The 25,195-nt window shown below is 36.8% G+C and overlaps 1 protein-coding gene across 50 annotated transcripts in view; it reads right to left on the bottom strand.

Annotated features, from left to right (window-relative positions):
• Positions 1-25,195, bottom strand: part of HERC1 (HECT and RLD domain containing E3 ubiquitin protein ligase family member 1) — a 203,946-nt gene that overhangs the window by 73,180 nt on the left and 105,571 nt on the right. For 12 of the 50 annotated variants that reach the window (XM_070577631.1, XM_070577668.1, XM_070577659.1 and 9 more), the window contains exons 26-38: positions 23,639-23,767; positions 22,437-22,502; positions 19,088-19,356; positions 17,131-17,346; positions 16,370-16,490; positions 15,872-16,109; positions 15,525-15,718; positions 11,947-12,102; positions 10,213-10,319; positions 9,561-9,671; positions 6,614-6,790; positions 1,919-2,158; positions 1,463-1,546 (exon numbers count right to left, since the gene is read on the bottom strand). In XM_070577631.1, coding sequence (XP_070433732.1) covers positions 1,463-1,546; positions 1,919-2,158; positions 6,614-6,790; positions 9,561-9,671; positions 10,213-10,319; positions 11,947-12,102; positions 15,525-15,718; positions 15,872-16,109; positions 16,370-16,490; positions 17,131-17,346; positions 19,088-19,356; positions 22,437-22,502; positions 23,639-23,767 — 2,108 coding nt within the window. The remainder of the gene's footprint in view (positions 1-1,462; positions 1,547-1,918; positions 2,159-6,613; positions 6,791-9,560; positions 9,672-10,212; positions 10,320-11,946; positions 12,103-15,524; positions 15,719-15,871; positions 16,110-16,369; positions 16,491-17,130; positions 17,347-19,087; positions 19,357-22,436; positions 22,503-23,638; positions 23,768-25,195) is intronic. The other 38 variants (XM_070577812.1, XM_070577861.1, XM_070577909.1 and 35 more) reach the window with 7 other exon arrangements.

Genomic DNA, 25,195 nt, shown 5'->3' with positions numbered 1-25,195 from the left:
TTAGTCCAAAAAGAAGCCTTGAGAATCTATTCACTCTCATCCTCAGGACTCCAGAATAATAATGAGCCCTGGGACCATCTTATACTGCTCAAGGGACACAAGCATAAAATCATAAATCTAGATAATTGAGATATTCCCAATCTGGACACACATTTCAAAAAAGACACAGAGATTAAAAGAAGAGTAAGACTTGGGTTCAAATCTTAACTTTGCATAATCTTGGGAAACTATTTAATCTCACTAAACCTCAGTTCATTCATCTGAAAAAATGGCACTAATATAATAGTATCTGTTTCTTACGGTCATTTTAAAGATTAAATGAGACAATGCATATAAAGTGCTTATTAGCACAGCACCAGACACACAGTAAATGTTCAAAAACTGTTAACTATTATTAGTATTGTTTTTATCAGAGATCCTGAAACTTATCAGAAGAGGCTTCTGGGCAGAATAAATTGATTAACACATAGTCTAAGATTGAATGAACTCCTTCAAGGTTCACAGATCTTGGGGAGCAATAGGCCATCATTCTAACCAGAACAAAGCAGAACCTATTTTGGGCTGCAAGAGTGTCATCAGGGAAAGGGATGACAGCAGCTGCTGCCTCTTTACTTCAGCTCCAGTTCAGTTTCGTTGACCACCTGTTCAAGAAGCAGTTCCCCTCTCTCGTGAACAGCTAGCCTGAAATATACTTCCTTGAAAAATTTTAAAATATACTTAAAAACACAGAATAAAAGGTAACTTTCATGGTTAGGATTTACCAAGTTCAGCAATTCCATTATAGAAATATTATATATGAGATAACATGAAAACTTTCTACTAAAAAATAACTAGCAATTCTGGAGACCAGACCTATGCTGCACTACATCCTCAAGTGAAAGGATGGGGTAGAAAACAAATCCACCCATCTGCACAGGGAGACCACGAAGAAGTCTGTCTCTGCCTGGGTTTTAGATGAGGAGAAAAAAAAAATTTAGTGCGAAGGTATCTCTTTAATCCTGTCCTGCTGAAGGTTTAAGGTTCAAATTTACACCGTCTACAAGGTCTAAGAACCCCTTCAGCTGAATGAATGAAAGACAGCTTCCTTATCACACCTGGAACTTCTATTATTCAGCTAATGGTATCTGATTACATTTAAAGTTATTTCTAGTTTTTTCTCTCATATGCATAATGGCCAACAAATCAGATTATCCCTATTTCCTAGAATTCTCATAATTGTACATATGTTTGAAAAGTGACTATATTCAAATTGACAGAATATCAAATAGCTCCTTCATAAAGAGTCAAGACAATTTCTAAAAGTAATCTAACCTCCTTCTAAAAGAGTCAATTACCTGAGCAGGTACTTTTAGTGACAGAAATAGCTTATTACATTTATAAACTTTGTATGATGCTCACAAATATTAATAAAAAATGACAAATATCCTTTATACTTAAGTATAAAAGCTTGAGGTTTTATTACCTTCTCCCCCGGGTTGCTACTATAGAACATTACACACGGGTACAACTCTGCTGCATCCACATCTTCAAAAGCTAATTTAGGTTCCTATAGTATGGCAGAGGTGATGAAAATAAAAGGAAATGAACATATTTTTAAGAACTGATAATATCCAATCACATTAAAATTCAAAACTCATGATACAGAACAAAAGTTACTAGAGCCAAATCTCAATTAACCTTGCTAACCAAGGAAATTCCATAAAGAATAAACGATGCAAATTTGTTCATCTGTTTCAACAATCTTACTATCTTTCTGTTGCTTGTTTGGCACTGATAAATACTGTAAGAACCAAACATATTAGAGAAAAAGCAGAGAAGAGTGGATAATTTATAAACTGAATGACTAGCACTTGAATAACCGAGTTGAGTGTAAATAAAAACAAAAAAACATGCAGTGCTTGTGAATGAGTTTCAGTACCTCTCCATTTTTCCCAAAGGAAATGGTCCTGGCTTCCATGTCTAACACGCAGGTAATGAAGTCTCCTTGAGTAAAGCTGGACAACGTCAGAGTCTGTTCTCCATTGTGATAAAGGTTACCACTGTAGGCCCGATAGAGCCACATATCCGAGGTAGTACGGTGGTTAAAGTCATGTACTGGCCAGCGAGAAACTCCAACACACGTGCCTTCATTACCTCTGTTTTCCTTCACAATGTAAAACTAAAATGAAAGTGGTAATGTTCACTAATAGTCAAAAGACCTGTTTCTATACTATTAACTGCATAAACCAATACCTGAGAATATGTTTATAAATAATATGTATGCATTTGTGGGAACATGATAAGTTTATTTGCAGCCTAGTGAAAATGACATACAAATGAAATAATTTCATTATTTTGTAAAGATTTTACAACAAATTTAATCTTTACCTTGTAGAACATTTAGAATAACCTCTGAGTACTTACTTAAAAAAATCATTTTAGCTTACATCTTAATTAAGAAGCTGAAGAAGTGAGTCTAGTCCAGAAAACTATTAATAGAAAGCTTCCATTCTTTACATACAAATTTTCTAACTATTCTCTTGTGTATACTTTTGTGCAGAAGAGTTAATATAGCAGGCCTGAGACTGCTATCTTTAAAAAGTCATGCTTGTAATGCTGGCCCTTGAGTAGTATCTGGGAATTTGACTGGTGAACAGTTTCTTACACTGATACAAAACTTTCCCTAAGTGACAAAGGTGGTTCACCAAAGCTAGAATGTTTGAACAAACAAGGTGGTTTACGCTGAACATCTGCTTTCCTTCTGGGGAGCCTAGAATTTTGATACATACCAGGCAAAGCGTACCTTCATGACCAGCCCCCCATAAAAATCTTGGGCACTAAGTCTCTAATGGGCTTCCCTAAAACATCACACACATGTTGCTGCATTTTGTTGCTGAGAAAAGAGTGTGCTCCATGTGACCCCTAGTGGGAGGGAGAGGACATAAGGAAGCCTGCACATGGATTCCTTCAGACTCTGCCTGTGTCTTTTTCCCTTACTATCTGGCTGCATATCCTTACTGCATTGTTATAATAAATCTTAGTCATGAATACAACTATATGATGAGGCCTATGAGTCCTTCAAACAAACCTTTGAATATAGGAGTGATTTTAGGGACCCCCAACATAGTGGTGACAATAATGAGGTTCAACAGAACAACTCTGACTCATTAAAATATAGTTGCAGTGTTATTTGGGGAAAGAGAGAAGTGGAGAAAGACAAAACTCTGGTGCCTGGTGGCTATGGAGTTATAGGTGTTATGAAACAGCAGGTGAGTTGCTATCTGTTCTGAGAGGTAAAAGTTACCCATGGAATTCAAAAATAAAGCTCCAACCACAGGAGAGCTGGCTCGCTGGATCCCCTGGCTGCTTCTGGCCTTGGCAGCTAAAGTGAGGAAAAAAGAGTAGCCAGGGTAAAAACTGTCTTCTCTTCGCAAGAAGGAAAGGGCCAAAACATTCCCACAAATGGGTTGTGGATGGGCCAAAGAATATAAATTAGCTTGCAGTTGCTCTCTCCTCCAGGTGGGAAGGGAAAGAGTTCAAAAATTCCTGAAAGAGGGTTTTGGGTAGACCAAAAATATTAGAAGTGTGTTGCTCTGTCCTCCAAGTGAGAGGAAAAATGGTTAATCAGTTCCCAGGGCTGGAACAAAGCTCTAAACAGACTAGAGGAGAGAGAATGAAAGAAAAAACCACTCCAGCTATTTTCTTTAGCCTAGATGCTGCCTCTGCTGCAGCAGTGCCCCGCCTCAACCAATTAACCCTGTAAATGCTAAATTTACTGCTAGGGGTTTGAGTAAACTTGAGATCTGAGGGGGAAAAGTAAGTTATAAAAAACAGCTTTGTTTTGTGGCCATTGCATCTGGATGTACAAAAATTGATGTAAAATGTTATATGCTTATAACTTCATAAATGCTAAGAGATCATCCTGATCAGTAAAAGCTACAAAGGAAACACATCAGTGGGAGACAGCTTCCTTGCTTTTTTGCCACCCATAGGTAGACTGGAATTTAAACCGAGCATTGGAAACAAAACAAGCCTCCATAACTGACAATTTTTTGCTATGATTTTTGCCTACTAGAGTTCTGGAAAAATGGAGACAAAATAAAAAGAGTGGCAATCTCTAAATAGAGATACACAGATATACTTCTAGAGTTTTAAAAAGTGGTTTTTACTTGCTAATGAGTTCCTGTAAAACCAGATGTCTGACCCTTAGAGGCTGATGATTTCCCCACCCGAACCACATATTTTCAAGTGGGTAAATTTGGACTCTAAGATTGACAAGGCAAAAGAGCTTAGGAAAGCCTTACTTGTCACTTGGACTTAAAACACAGCTGTCTGGTCATATAGCATCTAGGCTTTACTGCTGCCAAAAAAGTTGCTAGTTTTTTAGAATCCTGAACTTGCAGATTCTAATTGCCTGGACCTGAGTCTAAGCTAAATCCTGAAACTATCTACCATGGCCTGTTTCAACCCAGCAAGAGCTGTGCTTGACTAAAACGAGGCACAGGCCCAATGAAAAAAACACAAACTCTGGGACTTTGCAGATTTAGGACTCCATCTATGTGGCCATGGACTACAAAAACATCATGGATTTGGGTTGGACTGTCTAGGTCTCTTGCAGATGCCACTGGGAAAGGGCTTGTTCTTAGATAGAACCATCTAAATTTGAGTTGCTGACTGGCTCTCTATTTCTGACACAGAAACTGATTACATTCCTAACTTGTAATTCCTACCAAAAGCTGGAGGAGGGCACACCACAGGGAGTATAACTCCTCTGTCCACTCTTAACAGACTGGACGCTCAGCCTCCTCTTGGGAATGTCCCACTGCTGTTGACTGATTTTGTTCGGCTTTCTGGATTGCAGCTTGCAACAACAGACTGACAAGCTTGCCTCTACACGTCTCATCACTTAGAGTAAGGCGGTTTATTAAATGAAGCTCTCCACAGAGACTGATCTTTTCTAGGCTGCTCACTGGATAGATGATTACGATAAAAGAGAAAGAAGGTTTTGTTAACCTATTTTGAAAAAAAAATTTAATTGAGATTTTGTCCTGACCAATGCCTAACTTTTCTGGTTAAGTTGTACAAAAATGTTTTTGTGTGAAAATCCTTTTGTCCCTCTTGCACCTAACCTTTCTGGACAAAAGGTCTAGATAAAAATTAAAAAAGACTGGAAAAATCTGAAGTTATAATTACTAAATGAGACACACTCATTTTAGAACAAGGGAGAAAAAACAAAAACCCCGGCCATGGGGAAGTGGGGAGGAGTGGGGAGGCATTAACAATCTTTGTTTTTCAGAACTGTTCCTCCTTCTAGGAGAAAAAAAAAATCCATGTTGTCTTGAAGGCTATTATGAGCACTTATTAAATTCAAACTGACTGCTGAGCCTCCGATCACACCTGATAGACAATAAGAAGCAGGTGGCCCCAGGTCCGGCACTTTCCACAGAACACCTCCAGTTGGCATCCACACTCTTGAGGCAGATAAACTGATGTCACAGACAAGCAAAACCATTTCACTTTTAGGCAGTCCCTCTGCAACCAAGGACTCAACTAAATTATTCAGACTGTACAGGGAACTCAGGGTGGGAGGCTCCCTGGTGGGAGGCCACATTGGGGCCCTGTTAACTTGTTCTATCTGACTACTGTACATCCTGATTAGCAGTGTCCTAACAATTATAAACATTTTCTTTCCAAGAATACCACGTATGCCCTCTGGGATTGTATTTCTTGTGTGTGTACCCTCACATGACATTACCTGAGTCCTGAACTGGCCAGAGTTGTGCTGTGCTTCACCGGTGCCTAAGCCAGTTTTAAAAAGTTAATACAAAAACTTAAAGACAAAGCCACACGGCTTTTTCAGATGGACCTTTATGGTTAATGAGATTTGTTTTAACTGGCTAAGTATAGGACGCCTTAAAGGCATAACTGAAGTCAATGCTACAGATTGGTCTCACCCTGCTGTACGAGGTCCTACTGATAATAATTTTACTGTAAAGACTCTGTGGCGAAGAGCAAAGGGGATGGGCTGCGCAAAAAAGGAGTTAAAATAGCAGAGACTGCTACCCTTAGAAAGGCCTGCTTGCAATGTTGGCCCTTGGCTGGCATCTGGGAACTAGACAGGTAAACAGTTCCTTACACTGATAAAAACTTTCCCTAACTGATAAGAGTGGCTCACTGTGCCTAGACTGTACAATAATATGGTTTATGCTAATCACCTGCTTTGCTTCTGGAAATCTAAAATTTTACTGTATGCCAGGCAGAGAGTACCTATGTGACCACCACCCAATAAAAATCTTGGGCACTGAGTCTCTAATGGGCATTCCTAGGCAGAAACATCACACACATTACTGCATTTTCATTGCTGGGAGCACTGTGTGACACCTCATGGGAAGGATGATCTTGATTTTTTAATGCTCATTTAAAAAATTTTTGACATAATTTTAGAATTACAGAAGAATTAACAAAAATAATATGGAGTTCCTGTATTATCTTTCATTTAGTTTCCCTTTATGTTAACATATCGATAGAAATTTACATACAATGATTTTTTTAAAAGTCTATACATTTTTTTATAAGAACTTGGGGAAAAAGGACTAAAAGACACATGCTAAAAACTGCTTGGAATTCTACGCACCTTCCACTGATAGCACCCAGAAGTTACTCCAGTTGATGCCAATCCATATCCTTTTCCTCCACTGCCATGAGTTAAAATCTGTCCATTTTCCACGAGGCAACACTGAGCTTTCTCTGGGTCAAAGGATACTTCTTGTATCGGAAGATTCTCATCTTCTTCCTCCAACTCTCCTTGCTTCTAACAGAAAGGAAGCTGGGTCAGCATTTTGGAGTAACCCAGATCTCAGTTAATATATATTCTAAGATTCCTTAGTTTGATCCCCCAAATATTTACTAAGTATCTACTATGTACCAGTTACTGTGCAGGCAATGGGAACACAATGATAAACACAGTGTCCTCCCTGCCCATAAAGAGCTTATAGTCAAATTAGGGGACAGAGAGACAAATAAATAACACCAATATCATAGTGAGAGAATAAGAGAAATTATACGACAGGTAAAGCAGAAACATAAAAGTGTGAGTGTCTAACCATGTGTGGGAAAGATAAGGTAAGCAATCAGAAAAGGATGACTTCTGAGCTCAGTCCTGAACAATGAGAAGGCATTAAGCAGGTGGTCAAAGAAGAGAAAGGCATTTAGGGCAGTATGTGCCAAGGCATGAAGGTGCAAGAGAGTTCAGTGATTTAAAGTAATTGCAAGTAGTGGGGAATGTCTGGAGGACGAGAGTGGCAGAAAGGAGCCTAGACAGAAAAGAAGGAAGAAACTCACAGATGGCCTTGAGTCCCATTTTATGATTGAATTTTACCCTATACACAATAGGGAGTGCCTACATAGAATGATTTATATAGAGGATCTCTGATCAGATCTGTGTTTTACAAACATTGTGTTACCAAGAGTATATAGGATGAAGGCAAAGAGACCACTCAGGAGATTACTGCAAGAGTTCAGGTAAGAAATACTGAGTACTTGAATTCATTCATTCATTCAATGAATATTTATTAAGCATCTGCTATGTGGCAGGCCCCATACCAAGTCCCATATATTCACCAATATGTTAGATGATAAGGTCTCTGCTCTCATAGAACTTATATTTTGGAAGATAGAGACATAAAATAAATAAACAAGAAAATATCAGATAATAAACGCTATGTTGAAATTAAAAAAGGGGACGTAACAAAAAGTGTATGGCTACTAACTCTACATTGAGGATCAAGAAAGGACTCTCTGAAGAAGCAATAATTCAGTTGAGACCTGAATAAAAATAAGTTGACTTCTGAGAAATACGTCTGAGGGAAGTATTCTAAGTAGAGAGAATAGCCAGTGAAAAGCTCGAAGGAAGGAACAAGATTAGTATATTCTCGAAAAAGGAAGAAGGCAAGCTGTTTAGAGTGTACTGAGCGAAGGGGAGAGAACAAGAGTTCCAGATTTTATCCCAAGAATGATAAGAAACCACTGGAGGGTTTATCAACATATTTAGCTCTGATTTCTAATTTTAAAAGATCGCTCTGGATCTTGTGTAGAGAATGGACTATAGGAAGTTAACAGTGGAAGCAGAAAGACTAGTTAGGAAGCTAATGCAGAGTCCAGGCCAGAGATGACAGTGGCTTGGAAAAGGGTGATGGCAGGGAAATGATAAGGTGGGCAAATTCAACTTATGTTTTACAGAGGAGTCAATCCAACTTGGAGATTGTATGGATGGAGAAAATGGGGGATGGGTTGTGATAGGAAGGGGAATCAAGGATGACTCCCAGGTTTTTTGGTTGAGTCACTAACTAGGAAGATGGGACAGCCTGGGAAAGGAACAGGATGTGACAGAATTTAGAACTTCTACTAAGTATGAGATGCCTATTAGACTATCATTCAAGTGATCAGGCAAGCCAAAGACAAGTATATAAGTCTGGAATTCAGGAAAATGTCAGAATTGGAATTAAAATTTGGGGATCAATGGCATATGGGTCTCAATAAGGTTTTGCTGAGTACAGGAAAGGGAATAGGGGTGATGGTTGAGGAAAAGAAGGGGTCTGTTTGGGACCAAGCCTTGAGATGCTCCAACACTTAAACAGACAAAGAAGAACAATAAAAGGAAATGAGAAGAAAAGGTCATTATACTGAGATAGAAGGAAAACCAGGGAAGTACAGAATCACAAAAACCAAGAGAAAGATTAAGGTAGCTAAATGGATGGATTCAAGAGCCATGTAGGAGGTAAAATCAATGAGGCCTAGTGACTAAACGGATGGGGATATCAGGAGAGCCTAGAATTCCCAGGAATTCAGGTTTGGAAAGCTAGGTTAGTGGTGTTGCCATCTGTAAACAATGGGACAGCAAGAAAAGAGGCAAAGTTTGAGGGGGAGACACCCAGGCTAGCATTTAAGTTTGGAAGGCACTGCATGTAGGTGAAAATAGTCATGAGTGTGACTGAGACTGCTGGAAAATCTAAGGACAGAACTCTGGGGAACACGAGAGTTTGGGATAAAGGCAAGAAGAGAGTGGCAGCAAAGAAGAGATACCTCCAGAGGAAATCAAGAATTGGCAGAGTATATATGGAGACCTAGGAGAAGGTAGTGTTTTGAAAACAATAGAAGTCTAGAGTTTCCAGAGATCAAGTAAGATGTGGACAAAAAATGTACACTGTATTTAGCAATTAACACTTACCTGTGTCATTTAATTTCAGGGCTTTTATGGAAGATAAATGATTGCGCTGAAGAGATAAGAAGTAGTAAGGAAGTAGCTGAAACATGTATAAGATTTACTCTTCCAAGAAGCTTAGCGATGAAGAACGAGTGAGAAGGTAGGGAAGGCTTCACGGATAAAAAAGGGATTCAGGAAGGTGGGAATGAGAGACATTTATAAGCTGAGGGGAAGGAACCAGTGCAGAGGGAGAAAGAATACAGAGAGGAGATGGGAAAACTGATAGGACAAGGTCTTTCGGAGGAGAAGGGATCCAGAGACAGGTGAAAGGATACTCACTGGTGCTGTCTAAAAATACGTTTTTGGAAAAATCAATTACCTGTAATTTTATTTCTTGTTCTTTTTCCTTTATCTGAATAGCATGTTTGGCCTGAGCAATGGGTGTCTCCCACATACAATCCGAGAGAAGGGAAAACAGGCGTTCAACAACCTATTTATTGAGGGAAAAAAGAATGAGGAAATTTGTAATGGGTGATTTTAAATATTTTTAGAAAAGATAAATCATGTAACTGTAATATCAAGTCACATGTGAAATTTTATTATATACCAATGTCCTACAGCTACTTCGGGTGGTTGTAAGTTAAATATCTTCTTTTTAGAAAGACCATTAACGACTGGAAAGTGGGTTCCATCGCCCTTATGTTGCCTCACTATATGGACCTCAAATTAGGCCATGCAACCTCACACCCTTCTTTCTCTAGAGGCCCGAACCTAGTAAGAAATTTCAGAGCTTTTCCTTTCCTTCTGATCTTGCAAGTATTCACTATCCCCATACTCCTTCCTCACACTGCATAACAATTTCCCTTTCGTCTTGCTTGGAGATGAAATAATAAAGAAAGCAATCTCAGAAGTGGAAGTTTTGCCACTGAATAAATGACACATTTACAACCGTAGAAACTCTAAGTTTAAATTTTGGGTGAATCATCTTGCGGCTGTGAAAAACATCTTCTAATAACTTTAAAAATAGAAACCTGGGCCATTTGATCATCTTCTACACCAGATTCACAAGCTGGTAGCACAGCCTCAAGGACATGAAGTGCAAGCAGCCTCGTTCTTAAGTTGCCAACTAGAGGAATACCTGGTGGGGAGAAAGACATTTTCTTATTATCGGTGTGACTTACATTCAAAGCTTAAATGAATTTCTTAAAAATAAGTCCCTGAAAGATAAACAAACACATGAACAAAGAGAAAAGATTAGGGGTTACCAGTGGGAAGGGAGGTGGTGGGGTAGGCACAAAGGGTGAAGGGGCGCACCTATAAGATGACTGACAAATAATAATGTAAACTGAAATTTCACAATGTTGGAAACTATCATAACCTCAATTAAAAAATAAATTCCCTGAGGCTGCTAAGCATTTATGGGTGGAATGGACTTCACTTTACCCTATTATCATAAGAATTCTAGATTCATCCCAAACCCATGAATGTATATGAATATTCATGTTTATGTCTCAGTTTTTATGTATATATAAACAGAATAGCACTATAATAACTACCTGTGCCAGGTACTGTGCTATGCATTTCATACACATTAACTCCATTGATCCTCACAAACCATACATTACAGCCCCATTTTACTGGTGAGAAAACTGAGGCTCAGAGAAGTTAAGTTACTTGACCAAAGCCACACAGCTCAGCAATGGCAGAGTCTAGCAGAATTTAAACAGGTCTGTTAATCTCTAAAGCTCAGGCTTATCATACCCTTTCATTGCCTCTTCTCCGTCCATGCCCTGACTACCTCACAGAGATTGTTAGGGTTAATGGGGAGTAAGCAGTTTGTACTTTTCTAAAGTAAGCAAAGGTAGAGACAGCATATTCATCCTCTTTTCTCTATCCATTACTACAATAAAACCAGTTAAAATAAATGAATATCTGATTTTTCTTTATGCTCTAAGAACTTAATGTTATATAAGCCTCATCTTATTAAAAGAGAAAAAAGGCTGTTTTAAGTTATACTAGTTAAGAAAAACTAGTGAAGTATAATGGGAATGTATATACATAAAATAACATGTACCATGGAAGACTATGTTACATGTTAGGATATTTTTAAAAGATTAGGGATGATGAAAAAGTTATAGAAATGGGGAGCAGTGATAGCTGAACAACACTGAGAATGTAAAGTCACTTAATTGAACATTTAAATGGTTAAAATGGTAAATTTTATTTTATGTGTATTTTACCTCAATTAAAAAAAAAAACAGACCAGGAAAGGACTGACAGTAATCTATACAAGCAGACTAGACTTCTAGGCTTAGAACCAGGAATAACGCTTGTTATATATAACTCTCATAGACAGTACACAATCAGAAGTTACAATCAAGACAATAGAAATTATATCATGATAAGAGAGAGTGGACAAATTCAGATCTGCATTTTCATAATCTAAGAAGTGATGTCAAAATCTGTGCCAAACTATCGTATTAAACAGGATGTTCTCTGCTTACTTTTATTATTATTGTAATCTAAACAAACAGGGGCAAGTTCTCTAGATTAAATCCAGGATCGTCTTCAGTGCTACTTTCTATTCATTCCTACCAATTTTTACTCCTGAAATTAGAGTTTTCCTTTAATCAAATAAGTACTCAGAAAACAAGAAAAGATTTGAAATCAAAGTCGAGTATCCAATATTGCTAAAGTCTGGCATTATCTGAATAAAACACATGTGATGTATAAAAATACTCTAAAACGAGGCAAAGATCAAATACCTGAAGAACACTTCTGAGATGCTATATTTAGAAGCACCTCTGTCCACTTTGGGGAAGCCATTTTTGATTGAATTGCTTTTGAAGATACAACTCTGCGAAGAAAAACCAAAAAATCCCCCAGGTGCAGTTCGGCTGCGTGTTGTTTCCTAAGAGCAGCTGAGGAGCAAAGAGAAAGTGTACATTACAACCAAAACCCAACAGGAAACAGTCTTATATCAAACAACTCCTATTTAGATTACAGTAAGCACAAATCTAATTTAAAATATAGGTTGTCAGTTTGCTGCTTGATTTTTTTTTTAAAGATTGCCACCTGAGCTAACAACTGTTGCCAATCTTTTTTTTTTTTTTTTTCTGCTTTATCTTCCCACACCCCCCCGTACATAGTTGTATATCTTAGTTGCAGGTCCTTCTAGCTGTGGCATGTGGGACGCCGCCTCAACGTGGCCTGACAAGCAGTGCCATGTCCGCGCCCAGGATCCGAACCCTGGGCCACCGCAGTGGAGCGCGCGAACTTAACCACTCGGCCACGGAGCTAGCCCCTGTTGCTGAATTTTTAAAACTTAAAGAACAGAACGGGGAAAGGTCAGAAAATAAAGCCAAACTTAAAACAACCTCTACATCTGTGTACAATAATACTGAGCTTGCTAGAATAAAGTATATGTACTTGGTTTTATGCATTTTTTTACCGCTATTCTAAAAAACAACAGTTCTCTACTCAAGTCTAGAGTTCTACTGGATAGAATTTGAAGGAGATGGCCTGTAAACTCCCTAAAATAGTATGAAAAATTATGTATATGTGCATATTTGACTAGTAAGAGAGTTCAAAACTTTGATCACATTTTCAAAAAGTCCATGATCCCCTCCATGCCAATCAAACTAAGAATCACATCTCTAAAAAAGGACTTCGTGTTTTCAGATTCTACGAAGAAGCAAATTTCTGGCCTGAGTCTGGTTTGTCTGAGCTCAAACTCTTTGTACAAGATCTTTCACATAAACTTGCCCTAACCAATCTTCCCAGTTTTTCCACCAGTGTATCAGCCACTAGCCTCTCTCTTGTCACGCCTCTCATAGTTTCCCTCCATCCTGTGGATTTGAAACCAGAGAACCACCTGCTCTTTCTGTAACACGCCAGGTTCTCTTATCATCCAACACCTTTCATACCTCTTTAGCCATTTAAAGTCGCACTCAGAGCCGGGGGGAAGAAGTGTCCTAGCGGGACAGCTGCCCAGAATGTCAATCCCTAAGGGGCACTAAAATATGGAAAATCATAATCTGAAGACAGGTATATAGCACTCCTTTCAGGATTCAGGGAGATCCTCGCATGTCTAATTAAGGAATAGACAGACAAGTCACTTGTGATAGAAGGGAGACTCCTTTGCCAAGGTGCATGCTTAATGGCCTGTAATCTATCTTCATAGACGTCTAGTTAACTGGAGGACTTTTCTTTTGCTGAGATGCAAGTCTAGGAGAGAACTAAATTGCTAGGGACAACTAGAGAAAAAGCTAAGAACTCCTCTACATTTCCTCCACACAGTACTCTACCTCTCCTTTGCTTGAAGGCTACTAAGCAAATATATTTCATAATATTAGTTTGAAGAATATAAAATTATTAGCCTGCCCTGAGTACCCACATATCTCACTCCAACCTTGTTCCTACAAATTCCTTCAAAATCCAGTTCAAAAGCTACCTCTTCTATGAAGCCTTCTCTCTTGGGAGAGAACCCTGGGAAAATCCCTTTTATGAGGCTTCCATTCTAACCTCCATCCTCATTCCCAGCAAGTATTTCTGTAACAAGACACTAAATTAATTAAATTAATTAAAGCCTGGAGCCCTTAAATACAAAGCTGGCTGATACAACTTGATGATAGAGTTTGTATTTCAGTATCAATACTACATTTGAAATGAAGGGTACACCTTACTTTCAATTAAGCATTTTAGAGGGTTTGTGGGCTTATTAATACCCGTGCAGCCTGCCTCTGAATGCCTGGCCACTGCTGACTAGAATCAGTCTCACTCCCAGCCATCCTCATAAACAGAGAGAGTGCAATGGCCTTCTCCCTAGGACGACCTGAGGGGAACAGATGTGGATTCAACCTACTGTTACACCTGCTGAGATTCACACACAGAAGAACTATTTCTTTCTTTACTGGATATGGAAGGATCCAGTTTTCTCAGGAACCTATAGGCTGTAACTTATCTGTCTCTTTTCTGCTTTCTGCATGTGCAGTACTCAGCACAGAGCGGTGAAAAACTATTAGCTTAACAACCCTGTATCCCCCTAACCAGATCTCAGGAAAACAGATGGTGGCAGTAAAAGCTTGTTTTTAATTTTGTCACACCTCGTGAGTCTGCCCATATTGTATAAGCACCATATTCTTTATGTAAACAGGGAGAAGGAACCACAGGTTCAGCGTCTCAAACTAAAAGCTAGTCCTTAATCAGACCCATACATCCTCCTAGATTCTGACTTAAGAGATTTAGCTATTTCTTCTGAGCTTCTTTTATTACACTGTAATCATCTGTTTACATGTCTGCCTCCCTCATTACCCTAGAAGGTCGTTGAGGGCAGAGACAACGTTTTATCATTTTTGTATCCCCAGGGTATTTCCTCTATCTACTCACCTATCTACACAATGTTAATATTATTTAAATACTGCTACTTAATTTTAATATTTATTCCAATATTAATATTCACCGAGCTCTCACTTTGTGCCAGATACTGCTTTACATGTATTAAATTATTTAATCCTCATAACAATCTTGAGGTTGGTTCTAGTATGCACATTTTATTAAATGAGGGAATTAGGGCACAGAATGATTAAGTACCTTGTTCTCTCCATCTATCTATCGATCTAATTCTCTCTCTCTCTTTCTGTCTCTCTCTAATCCAGAAAGGATTTAAGGGCTCCCAGAGTTTATTATGATAAGACATGGTAGTTTCACAAAATGTTTTGAATAAATGACCAATTTTAGACCTTTATTCCCTTAATTTGTAACAGACATATGTAGTAGTTTTGCTGTTCAGGGTTTAGTAAGTTCTACTGAAATACAATGCTCACTATAGTTGTTAAAGCTATGAGCAAATGATCATATTGCAGCAACCAAAAATTATGACGGCTAAGTATAATGAAGAAATTTTTTAGTGACTAGGGAAGAGAACAGCCTAGCAAAAAGTTCAGCTCCCAGTTCCCAAATAGTAAAACCCTTGGTCCTACGGGAACACTTAAGCCAAGACTGGTTAGAGATGGGTTGTCAGGATCAAATCCTAAGAAAGCATAATCTGGGGGAGTCAGTCACTTGGAACCTCTAGGTTCTAGAGCCAGAACAGCCAAGGCGAGTCTGAACATAGAGAATAAGCAGTATGGTCACTGCATCAGGGTTAACAGGCTCTAAGGAGAGGAGGTTCAGTCAGAAGCTCATCTAAATCATATATATTTGGAGAGAAAAGGGGTTAAATGAACAAACAAAAATCCTTTCATGCCTCACAACAGAAAGAAGTCTACATTCTAATGATATGCACACAATGGGGACTCAGTGCATGCCTGTACATCATGACAGAGAAAAAGGTTCATGATACCTCTGAAATCTCTCTTCTCAGTTTCTCCACTGGAGTCAACTTTTTTTTCTTCTTCTTCACCCTCTTCTCCTTCCCCTTCTCCAAAAGAGGCCATAAGTAGTACACCAGCTTGGGACAACAAATTCTTCAACTGACTACAGAGTAGATCCAACAAGGACTGAACTACCTTAGGGCTCAGTTTATCAGCATAGGTCCTACATAAAAGAACAGGAAAGAAACAAATAGTAACAACACAAAAGGGCAAACGTTGTGCTTAAACAGATAAAGGAGATGAGGGGGAAATGGAAATTACTAAAATGAAAAGACCAGACCCCACACAATTCTACCAAGTCATCTACAATGCTCACCCTGTAGTGATGGCTAGAATCTGGAGCAATCTTGTACTTGCCACTTTTAAAGCTGTGCTAAGCTGGGAAACACCAGTCTTTGGCAACAGCTGCAGGGGCTGTCCTAGCATAGTGTCCGTGCCACATAACTGTGACAATACATTTAGCAGACCAGTGGAAATTGCTAAAGAAACATCCACTGGTTGATAGTGAACACTCAGGGCGAAAACTGTAACCAAAAGAAGACGCTGCTGGGCCTCTGGAAAAAAAAAAAAGAAACAAAGAAACAAAGACAGTTGAGAATCTTCTCTGAAGTAAACAAAGTATTTACTAAAACAAGTAATATTCCAAAATATAAACAGTTACATGGAACACTATTACATTTAGAAACATTTATTCTTTACCTGTAAGTTGATTTACTGATGTAAAACACAAGGTATAGAACATCTAGCATCTATCTAGCATCACCTCAGCCCAAAACGTACCTTGCATCTTCTACCTACCGGGGCAGTTACTCACCGATGTGATGCTTGTTTGCTTGCAGGGCTCTCTCCAGGGTAGCAGACAATTGTTGATAAATCTTATGCACAGCCACTTGGATTTCAATCTGAATACTTCTCTTAGCTGCTCTGATCCCATCCTAAATTACACACAAAGATTTACCTTTTCTATTAGCAATAATAATACCTCCTATCCAAATAAAAGTAATAGTATTTTATTCCTAGACTATGCAGAGCCCTGTGGTGGTTTTTAATTATTTAGTGTATTTCAGTATAAAAGTTTTATAATAAATTTATTTTTAAATACTTGATAATTATTGATTCTATATAACCTTTCTCCTTTCTCACAAAACAATATTTCCTCTCTAAATACAGAAGACATAAAGGCAATACTTAAAAAAAAAATTCAAGCAATCAGAGAAGCTAGGTAAAATGATCTAGTCTAAAATATAAATTCTTGAAATCCATCCTTCCAAACACCAATCCCTATCCCAGCTTAGATCTCTCTCTACTCAATTCAGCTAAGGGTTAACAAAACTGAGCCAGCAAACAATCTAAAAGTACAACAGTACCATGGCTCACCTAATCCCAATAGTATTATTATTACTCAGGAAACTAAACCAATAAGATATCTTTGAGTCATTTCAAAGTTTTATATTTTTAAACCTCAGTCTTAAATACCAAAAAGTTTAGCATTATTAAACTAGTTTTGTAAAAAACAATGGTTAAAACTAAATATACTGCAAGGTGTCATCCTCACGTGACAGGTCCATTACCTACCTGATAGTGATGCAATCGGCCACTCTCTCCTTTAGCTCCTGTGTGTCCAACAGTGCCCAAACCAAAACAACCTGCTAGAAACTGCAGCCTTACAGACGTGAGTAGTGTGGATGACTGGAAGCCTGAGTTCAATCGGCTTCCTGCCAGAGAGATGCTACCTTTTTCCTCCATCCCAGACAACAGAACGAGGATCTGGTGAAGTGCCTCTAAACGAAGCTTGAGAAAAGTAAAATAAACATATTTTAGAGTTCTTCACTGAACTGAGACACAAAGAACCTCTTCATGTCACAGATAATATATTACCTAGCACATGGAAAATTCTGACATTTCTTAGGAATCTATTCTGTTAACATAAACATTTGCTTTATTATTATGACTTTTTAAAATGAAAATCTCTCTAAAAACTCTCTAAGTATACTTCAGTATAAAAGAGGCTACACAGTACAATGGGAAAAGTAGCAGATTTGGAAGCAGGAGACCTGGTTTCAAGCCAGATCCTTCCACTTACTCTGTGGCCTTGAGAAACTCACTGATGTAAAACACAGTCTCAATGAGTCTCAATGAGGCTAATAGTATTTTACCTAACCTATTCACAGAGCTATTGTGATGCTCTTGAGGAGAAACATGTGAAGGTTTCAAAACTGTAAGGTAGTATGGTTATTGCTTCCCTTACTTATAATAAAGAATATAGAACACAGAATGAGTACTCTTTAGTTCAAGAATCAGAAAAAGGATTTCTGAAAGATTTCTCTGTGGTTCTCTTGAACTTCTGGCTCTATCTTTCACAGGAGGATAATACCCACCACTGCAGTCAATTGTCCTATTCCTCCTATTTTTTTTAATAAACTTTTTATTTTGAAATAATTTTACATTTACAGCAGAGTTGTAAAGGTGGTGCAGAGAGGTCCTGGATACCTTCCCCCAGCCTCCCAATGTTAACATCTTACATAACTGCTACATGTATCAAAACTAAGAAATTAACATTGGGACAACACTACTGATTAAATTGCAGGCTTTATTTGGGTTTCACCATTTTTTCCATAATGTCCCTTTTCAGTTCCAGGACCCAATCCAACATAATACATTGCATTCATTTGTCATGTCTCCTTAAGTCTGTGATAGTATCTGTCTTTCCTTGTTTTCCATGACCATGACACCTTGGAATAGCTGTTCATGTATTTTGTAGAATGCCCCTCAGTTTGGGTTTGCCTGATGCTTTCTCATGATTGGACTAGAGTTATGGATTTTGGAGAAAAATAAACTCTCCTTCTCATCACACTATTTTCAGGAGTACATGATATCACCATAACTTATTGCTGGTGATGCTAATCTTGATTACTCGGTTAATGTGATGTCTGCCAGGTTTTTACAAAGTAAATTACTACTTTTTTCTTTTTTCATACTCTATTTATTAGCCTTGAGTCACTAAGTCCAGTTTACTCTCAAGAGGAGGAGAATTAGGTTCCACTTCCTGGAGGGAAGAATATCAAAGAATTTGTGGGCATGTTAAAACCACAATAATTAATAAATATTTTGAGGGAGATACTTAGAGGCTCTGCAGATATCCTGTGTTTCCTTAAAATTTTGCTCACTAATTTTAGTGTTGGTCATTATTACCATGATGTTCTAATCTAGCCCTTGTTAAATGGGCCAAGTTTGTCAAAAATGGAGGCTGTGAGAAGCAGATTCATATGGTCACCAGCCAGTCTCACTCTAGTTTCTAGGAAACAAGGAAAGACTTATGATTAGAGTATCCTGACAAAATTTTGCACTTTTGTCCACTTCAAACAAAATATTATGCTGTTTTAGTTAAGATAGGGACATCAAAAAGCTCAGGTGGAGAAAATGAGGAGGCAAGGAGTAGGAAAAAAGGAAAAGTTTTTCCTACAATTATACATTCAGTGGTTTGGTTTAAGTTTCCATATACCCTCACGAAGAGTAAATATCGAAGACTTACTTCTGCCCTTAACTGCTGCTGTTCCATTGCAATGATGGAGGCCTGGGGACTTGTAGACATACTTTCCTCTGGCTCTTTAAAACCTGGGGCATTCCCCACATCTCCACTCACAAAACTCACAACATTTTCAATCAAGGTATGAACTCCCAAAGACTTGGTGAGATCAAAATCAGACTCAAAAGAGTAAGAGGAGTTGCATAACCAGTCTCTGCTATGTTTCAGGCGAGCCCAAGAGTCACTCAGGGATTCCAACTGACTGTGCATAGGACCTACATACAAACAGAACAAACACGCATCAATGGCAACCAGGTAAAGCATACATTCCGAAACTAGATGAGGGCTGAGTACTGCTCCCATACCAACTGGTGAGAAATGGATACTCGTGTTTGAATACATGCATGCATTAAGTGAATCTGAGCAAAATGCTTTGGTAAAAAAACAACAAACAAACAAAAACTAGAGCAATGTAAGAAAATAAAGGGAAAGCCCTTTTTGATGTACCAGTGTCTCTGTAAGCGCTTTAGCAACACGCTGCCACAAGAAAAAGAAAGGCAGAAGCCGCTCTCAAAATGCTTAGCTTAAAATGCTCTGCAGTATTAAACGAGACTATCATTTATGAACAAAAAGGAACTAGGCACTTAGGACACGGCGGGTAAGACCTACTAGTAATAGGACTTCATCTGATTTAAGATTATCATTGTGAAGAGTAAGTTAAGATTGCGTGAAGTCTACATATCTGCAATGAAACATTACCTTAAAAAGAATATAGAAGGGCAAGTAAACGTAGACAAAAAGGAGACATAAACATCACCCTTTGGGTTTCATTAATACAAAGAACACTTTCCCTGTGTCATGTGTATATTTATTGCAGGTTGTGAAACTCCTATATAGAGGAAGCAAAGTTTCACAGACAAGAATATGTAAGATTTAGTGTAAAATGATATCTATATAAAATTACCAAGTGGTATCATAACAGTCATTAAATATAATAACATTAGTTTTGCCAGTAGGCATTCTCTAGGCTAAAATCTTTACATTAGACAGTAAAAATGCTAATATGCTTGAACACAACTGTCCAAGCCATATGCCAATATTAGCTTTAAATAAATATAGAAATGTCCAATTCTTACAAGCTTTTATTTTTTAATTTAATTGATCTCATGAATTAATGATAAGCCTCGGCTCATGATATACTCTCATCACTGGTCCATGCATAGGCTGCTTTTGTATTTATACTTATTTGTAATAAATGTGAACACAAGAACTAGAAAACTGACAGTAACTTTTATCTACCTGTCTGTTCTTCCTCCAATCCACTTCTCCCTGTCTCTTCCTACCTAAGGCTTTCATTATCCCGAAGCCTTGGTTTATCATTCTTTTGCTTTTACTGTTGTTAGATATCATTTTATCTTATATGTACTCCCAAGACAAATAATGGTTAGTTTTAGTTGTTTTTGACTTTATAAATAAGTATCATTTTTTATTCAATATAATATTGCTAATATTCATTCACATTATTGCATGTAGCCATGGTTCATTTGTTTGAGTGCTATATGATACCCTATCATGTGAATATACCAAATTTCTCTATTAGGAATGCATCTTAAGGTACCCAATAAAATATGCAAAATTGTATGTTACATAATTAGATGGAAAAGATTTGGGAAGAGAACTACTTAAACACTAATGCCCACAAAGAAAACAAACTAACACAATATTGATTGCATAACTTATTTTTTAATTATTACATTGGTGTCAGTAAAACCCCAGGACTTCAAAGTCAGACACAGAAACTCGTAACAGGCAGCTACCTTTTTAAAGTAACTAGGAAATAATTTATATGCATTCTACTAAAATAATTTAGAATGCCAAAGAATACATGGTTTATTTGCTTTCCATGTTTTACCAAGAATTCTTAAGATTAAAAAATGCAGAATTTTCAGTTTTACTGAATATGAAAAATAAACAACCCGAAAATTGCCCCTAATTGTATAGCTGAGTATCTTTTTACGTAAAATAGAAAAGAGTAAAAATCCAAAGAATAATGTCACGGATGCATAATGTAGTAAATTAAAAGTGATGTTTAAAAGAAGAAAGCTGGGGCTAATGTAAATCAAAAAAAAGAAAAGAAATAATCATTTTCCATTTCTTTAAGCACTCCCAAGCCAGAATCTGGATTTAGCCTTAATTTACAAATGATAGTTTTTGGTTCTTTGTATTGAGCTTGTTTGTTCAATAATAAAATCTCAATAAAAAGTTCTTCTGTTTTCCAATACCTATAAATTACCTTACAAAATGTGCAATGAACTAGAGTTAGAACCACAGAAGTAAAAGAGATCTTAAAGATTATCTAGTCCAGTTTCCTCAATAGAGGAAATAGAGGCTCAAAGAAATTGATCTGCTAAATTAATCCTTAATATTATGGGAGGTGATCTTACATATTTCTGTTATTAATCAACTCACACATCACTGATCCATGGAAATTTCAATTGCCTGCCTATACAAAGGTTCAATTGTGAAAAATCTACAGTGAATTGCCTTAATATACTCCAAAATATTCTATGAAATGGGTGGCCAATCCTAAAATTAAGTCCTTCCTTTCTGCAATTTAAAGCAGGGGTCAGAAAAGTTTTTCTGTAAAGAGCCAGATAGTAAATACTTTAGGTTTTGTGGATTATAAAGGTCTTTGTTGGAACTACTCTGTTGTTGTAGTGTGAAAGCAGCCATAGACAATACATAAACAAATAAGTGTGGCTGTGTTCCAAGAAAACCTTCTTTACAAAAAAAAGGTGGCAGGTCTGATTTGGCCCACTAGCCATGGTTTACCGACCCCTAATTTAAAGGATGCAACTTATTAGGTGTATCCCAAACAAAAATTTGTATGAATAAAATATAAGAACAGGAAAGACACTATTTGAAAGTATTAGGATAAATAAATAAAATAACTAAAATATTTAGGTTGACATCAACAATACTTTGAAACACAAAAACTTACAGTATGGAAATGAGAGATGAAAGAACTCTAATTCTTGGGGAAAAAACTGTAACAATCTGATAACTTTAGTTTGTTCTATACTGTTTTATCTAAATATGGGAAATTCTGTGTCTGAAAAGCATATCTATACAGTAATTGTGAGTAAGTTCAATTCTTACTTAATATTAATTCAGAGTTACTTACTATAAAAAGAAAATATAAAGTCCAACACGAAATTTTTGAGATTGTTTACTTGTCCTTACTACTTTGGCTCTTAAATGGAATTATCAAAATGAACATGGCAGAGCTGCAATACATACTTTATAAACCATAAAATATGTAGGCAAGCTAAAAGGGGAAAAAAATTAAACATGCCATCATGTACTTGCTTGAAGCTCTTCTTTTTTCTGGGGCTCAACTGGCCAAAAAGGAGTAAATACACTACCACACAAGAATCAGAAGACAAAAGGAGAAATTTGATACAGGAGACAACATTTACATTTGCTCTTCTTTATATAATCTAATTTGAAATGCATACATAAAACAGCATTTCACCCATACATGCTACACCACGAAACACACATGTTGATAAATGTTCCCAGAATTATTTTAGTAATAAAACTCAAACACTATATTTAAAGACCTAGGAAAAGAAAAATCAAACCATACAATATTTTAACTAATAAAATTCCTGATGTTGTTTCTTAAATTGTTGCTTTTAGTATCCCCACCATTTTTCACTTGTATCATCTTCAGCCTAAATATGAAAGCTAAAGTTAAGTGTTTGCAAAAGGTATCGTCTTTCAGTAAAGGACAAGCTCAGTTCTGTATAACGATAGCAAATCTTTTAATTATTTATCAAAGTACCAAAATATCAACATATTTAACAGGTTCTGTCAAGAATTTTGACAGGCTTTTACAAGAATTAAATGAGTAAATATGCCTGACATGATTAGAACAATGCCTTGCATATAGGAAGCAGTTTATAAGTGTTTAATGAACACAAATTTCATATTACCTGAGGCGCTAAGCAGAAATATGTTTCAGCTATCTCTCTTTAAAGTAATTTATGACACTTTTGATTTTAGACTTTAGCTTTGATGCCTCTAAAGAGCCGAGCAAAGTGGCTGAGTTAAATTTATTTGCTCACTTTGCTCTAATTCTTCCTACCATATTTGCTCACTTGGACCAAGAGCTTGGACCAACTGTGAAACATTAACTGAAGTGAGGAGAGAGGAAACCATCATGGTTCAACAGCATGGATCCTAGTATTCTCAATGCCAAATACTGAACTTATAGGCACCAGGTCCTCTAAGGGAGGAGTCTTTGGAGGCATAATAAAAGCAGTTGAAATGTGTATACAACCATTGTCATTGATTGACACACCCATTTAGTTTCAGTAAACAGGACACAACTAAGCATTGTTCTCTCTCTATATATAATTTCTCTTATTAGGTTTTTAATAACTCAGGACCACTGAGACTAATAAATGCAAAAGCTATATAAGGGGAAAAAAGTTTGCTCTTCCTCTTCAAAATATTCGAAAGGGGTAAACAAGGACATAGAAGAATTCTCACTTGGCCGGACATCTGCTTGTCCTTCACAGCTCAAGTCAGAATCAGAACACCTGAATGGCCCCAAATAGTTTTCAGACTTGGTAGGTTCATCTGCCCAGTTGAAGACAGGCATATGATGGCTTATGGCATCTGGTCCGTATTGACAATAAATAAGGAAAAAATAGGGTGGTTTATTTTACCATCATTTAAAAGCAAAACAAGACAAAAAACTCACTGCCGTCAGAGGGTAGTTACTAAATATACATGATTTTAAAAACTTCTTTCAAAGTATAATCTCCTAAATGTATTTTCAGTGTTAATTTCTTTTGAAGAAGGAAATCCATTATAATAAAATAAATAAAACCACTAAGTGTACATTTTCATTGTTTAATCCACAAGCTCTAGGACTCATGAGATTGAAAACTATTTTTGCCGCCCTTCCTAAAATGATGATTCTTCTACTTTCTAGTCACTTTTTCCTAGGAATAAAGCCACCAGCAAATATTTTCCTTGGGAACATTAAAATGTAATGATTACTAGAATAAATTGCTACCACCTTAAGTGATATGACGAAAATTTACATAACTAGTTTGCTTCCCTATTATAACTTCCTAATTGGGTAATAAAAAAGAAACACTTTTCCCATGAGGTCCTGTATTTGCTTTTCTATTTTCAACAAAATAAAGTTAAATTCCATCAAGTTAATAGGTTTTGATACTACCTTGAAGAAGGTGGTTTATCCATAAAGAAGATTTGGATCAATGGCTTAATTCATTTCTATCTACTTAGACCTAAAACTACAGGAAATCCCCATCTACTTATAGGATAATTGTTTAAAAATTTGAACAAGTAGTAACTCTAGAACAGTAGTTTTAAAGTGTTACATTAATTGCTCCTAAGTAATTTATACTCAAATTCTAGGTTATTCTTAATTCAAAGATAAAGATCACTTTCTGTTTTATTCCAAAGATTACTTTGCCACATATTGACATGCTAACGTAGGCTGAATCTCAAATTTACATTTCCATAAGCATGATAAAGATTTGAGAGAAAAGAATAATTTTAGCCAATGGACTACCAATTATAAATATAATTAGTATAGTAGGAAGCTCTTAAACTACAGCTTGGATCCCTTATGCTACTCAATAAATTTGGAGCCATTTTCTCTCCAGGACCAAATAATATCCATTCATTAATAAAACATAGAAATTTTAACAACAATATTCACCTGAGCTCACCAAAATTAGGAAGGTAAATCTGTTCCAAAATTTTAATCTTATTCCTAAGTCAACTGGTTAAGGAAAAGGATACTCTGGCTAATTACGGCACATGAATTGCCAGTTTTCAAAGAATTATAAAACAAAATAAATATTGCACATTATACTAAACATCATTAATTTCTTTGATATTACACATACCTTATAATTTTTTTAGAAACCCAACAGCTTTGATATATTATAGTCTCAAAGGACTTTTCAATAAAGTACTAGCCCTAGCCATTATTATTCCTAATATTTCAGAAAAATCATTCTCTGTATTCTAATTATAATTAAAGGATAAAACATTGCCATATTTTAT

The sequence above is a fragment of the Equus przewalskii genome, chromosome 1, assembly GCF_037783145.1.
Source record: "Equus przewalskii isolate Varuska chromosome 1, EquPr2, whole genome shotgun sequence".
NCBI classification, from domain to species: domain Eukaryota; kingdom Metazoa; phylum Chordata; class Mammalia; order Perissodactyla; family Equidae; genus Equus; species Equus przewalskii.
Note: the sequence above shows the minus strand (reverse complement) of the source record. Positions and strands in the feature narration are given on the sequence as shown.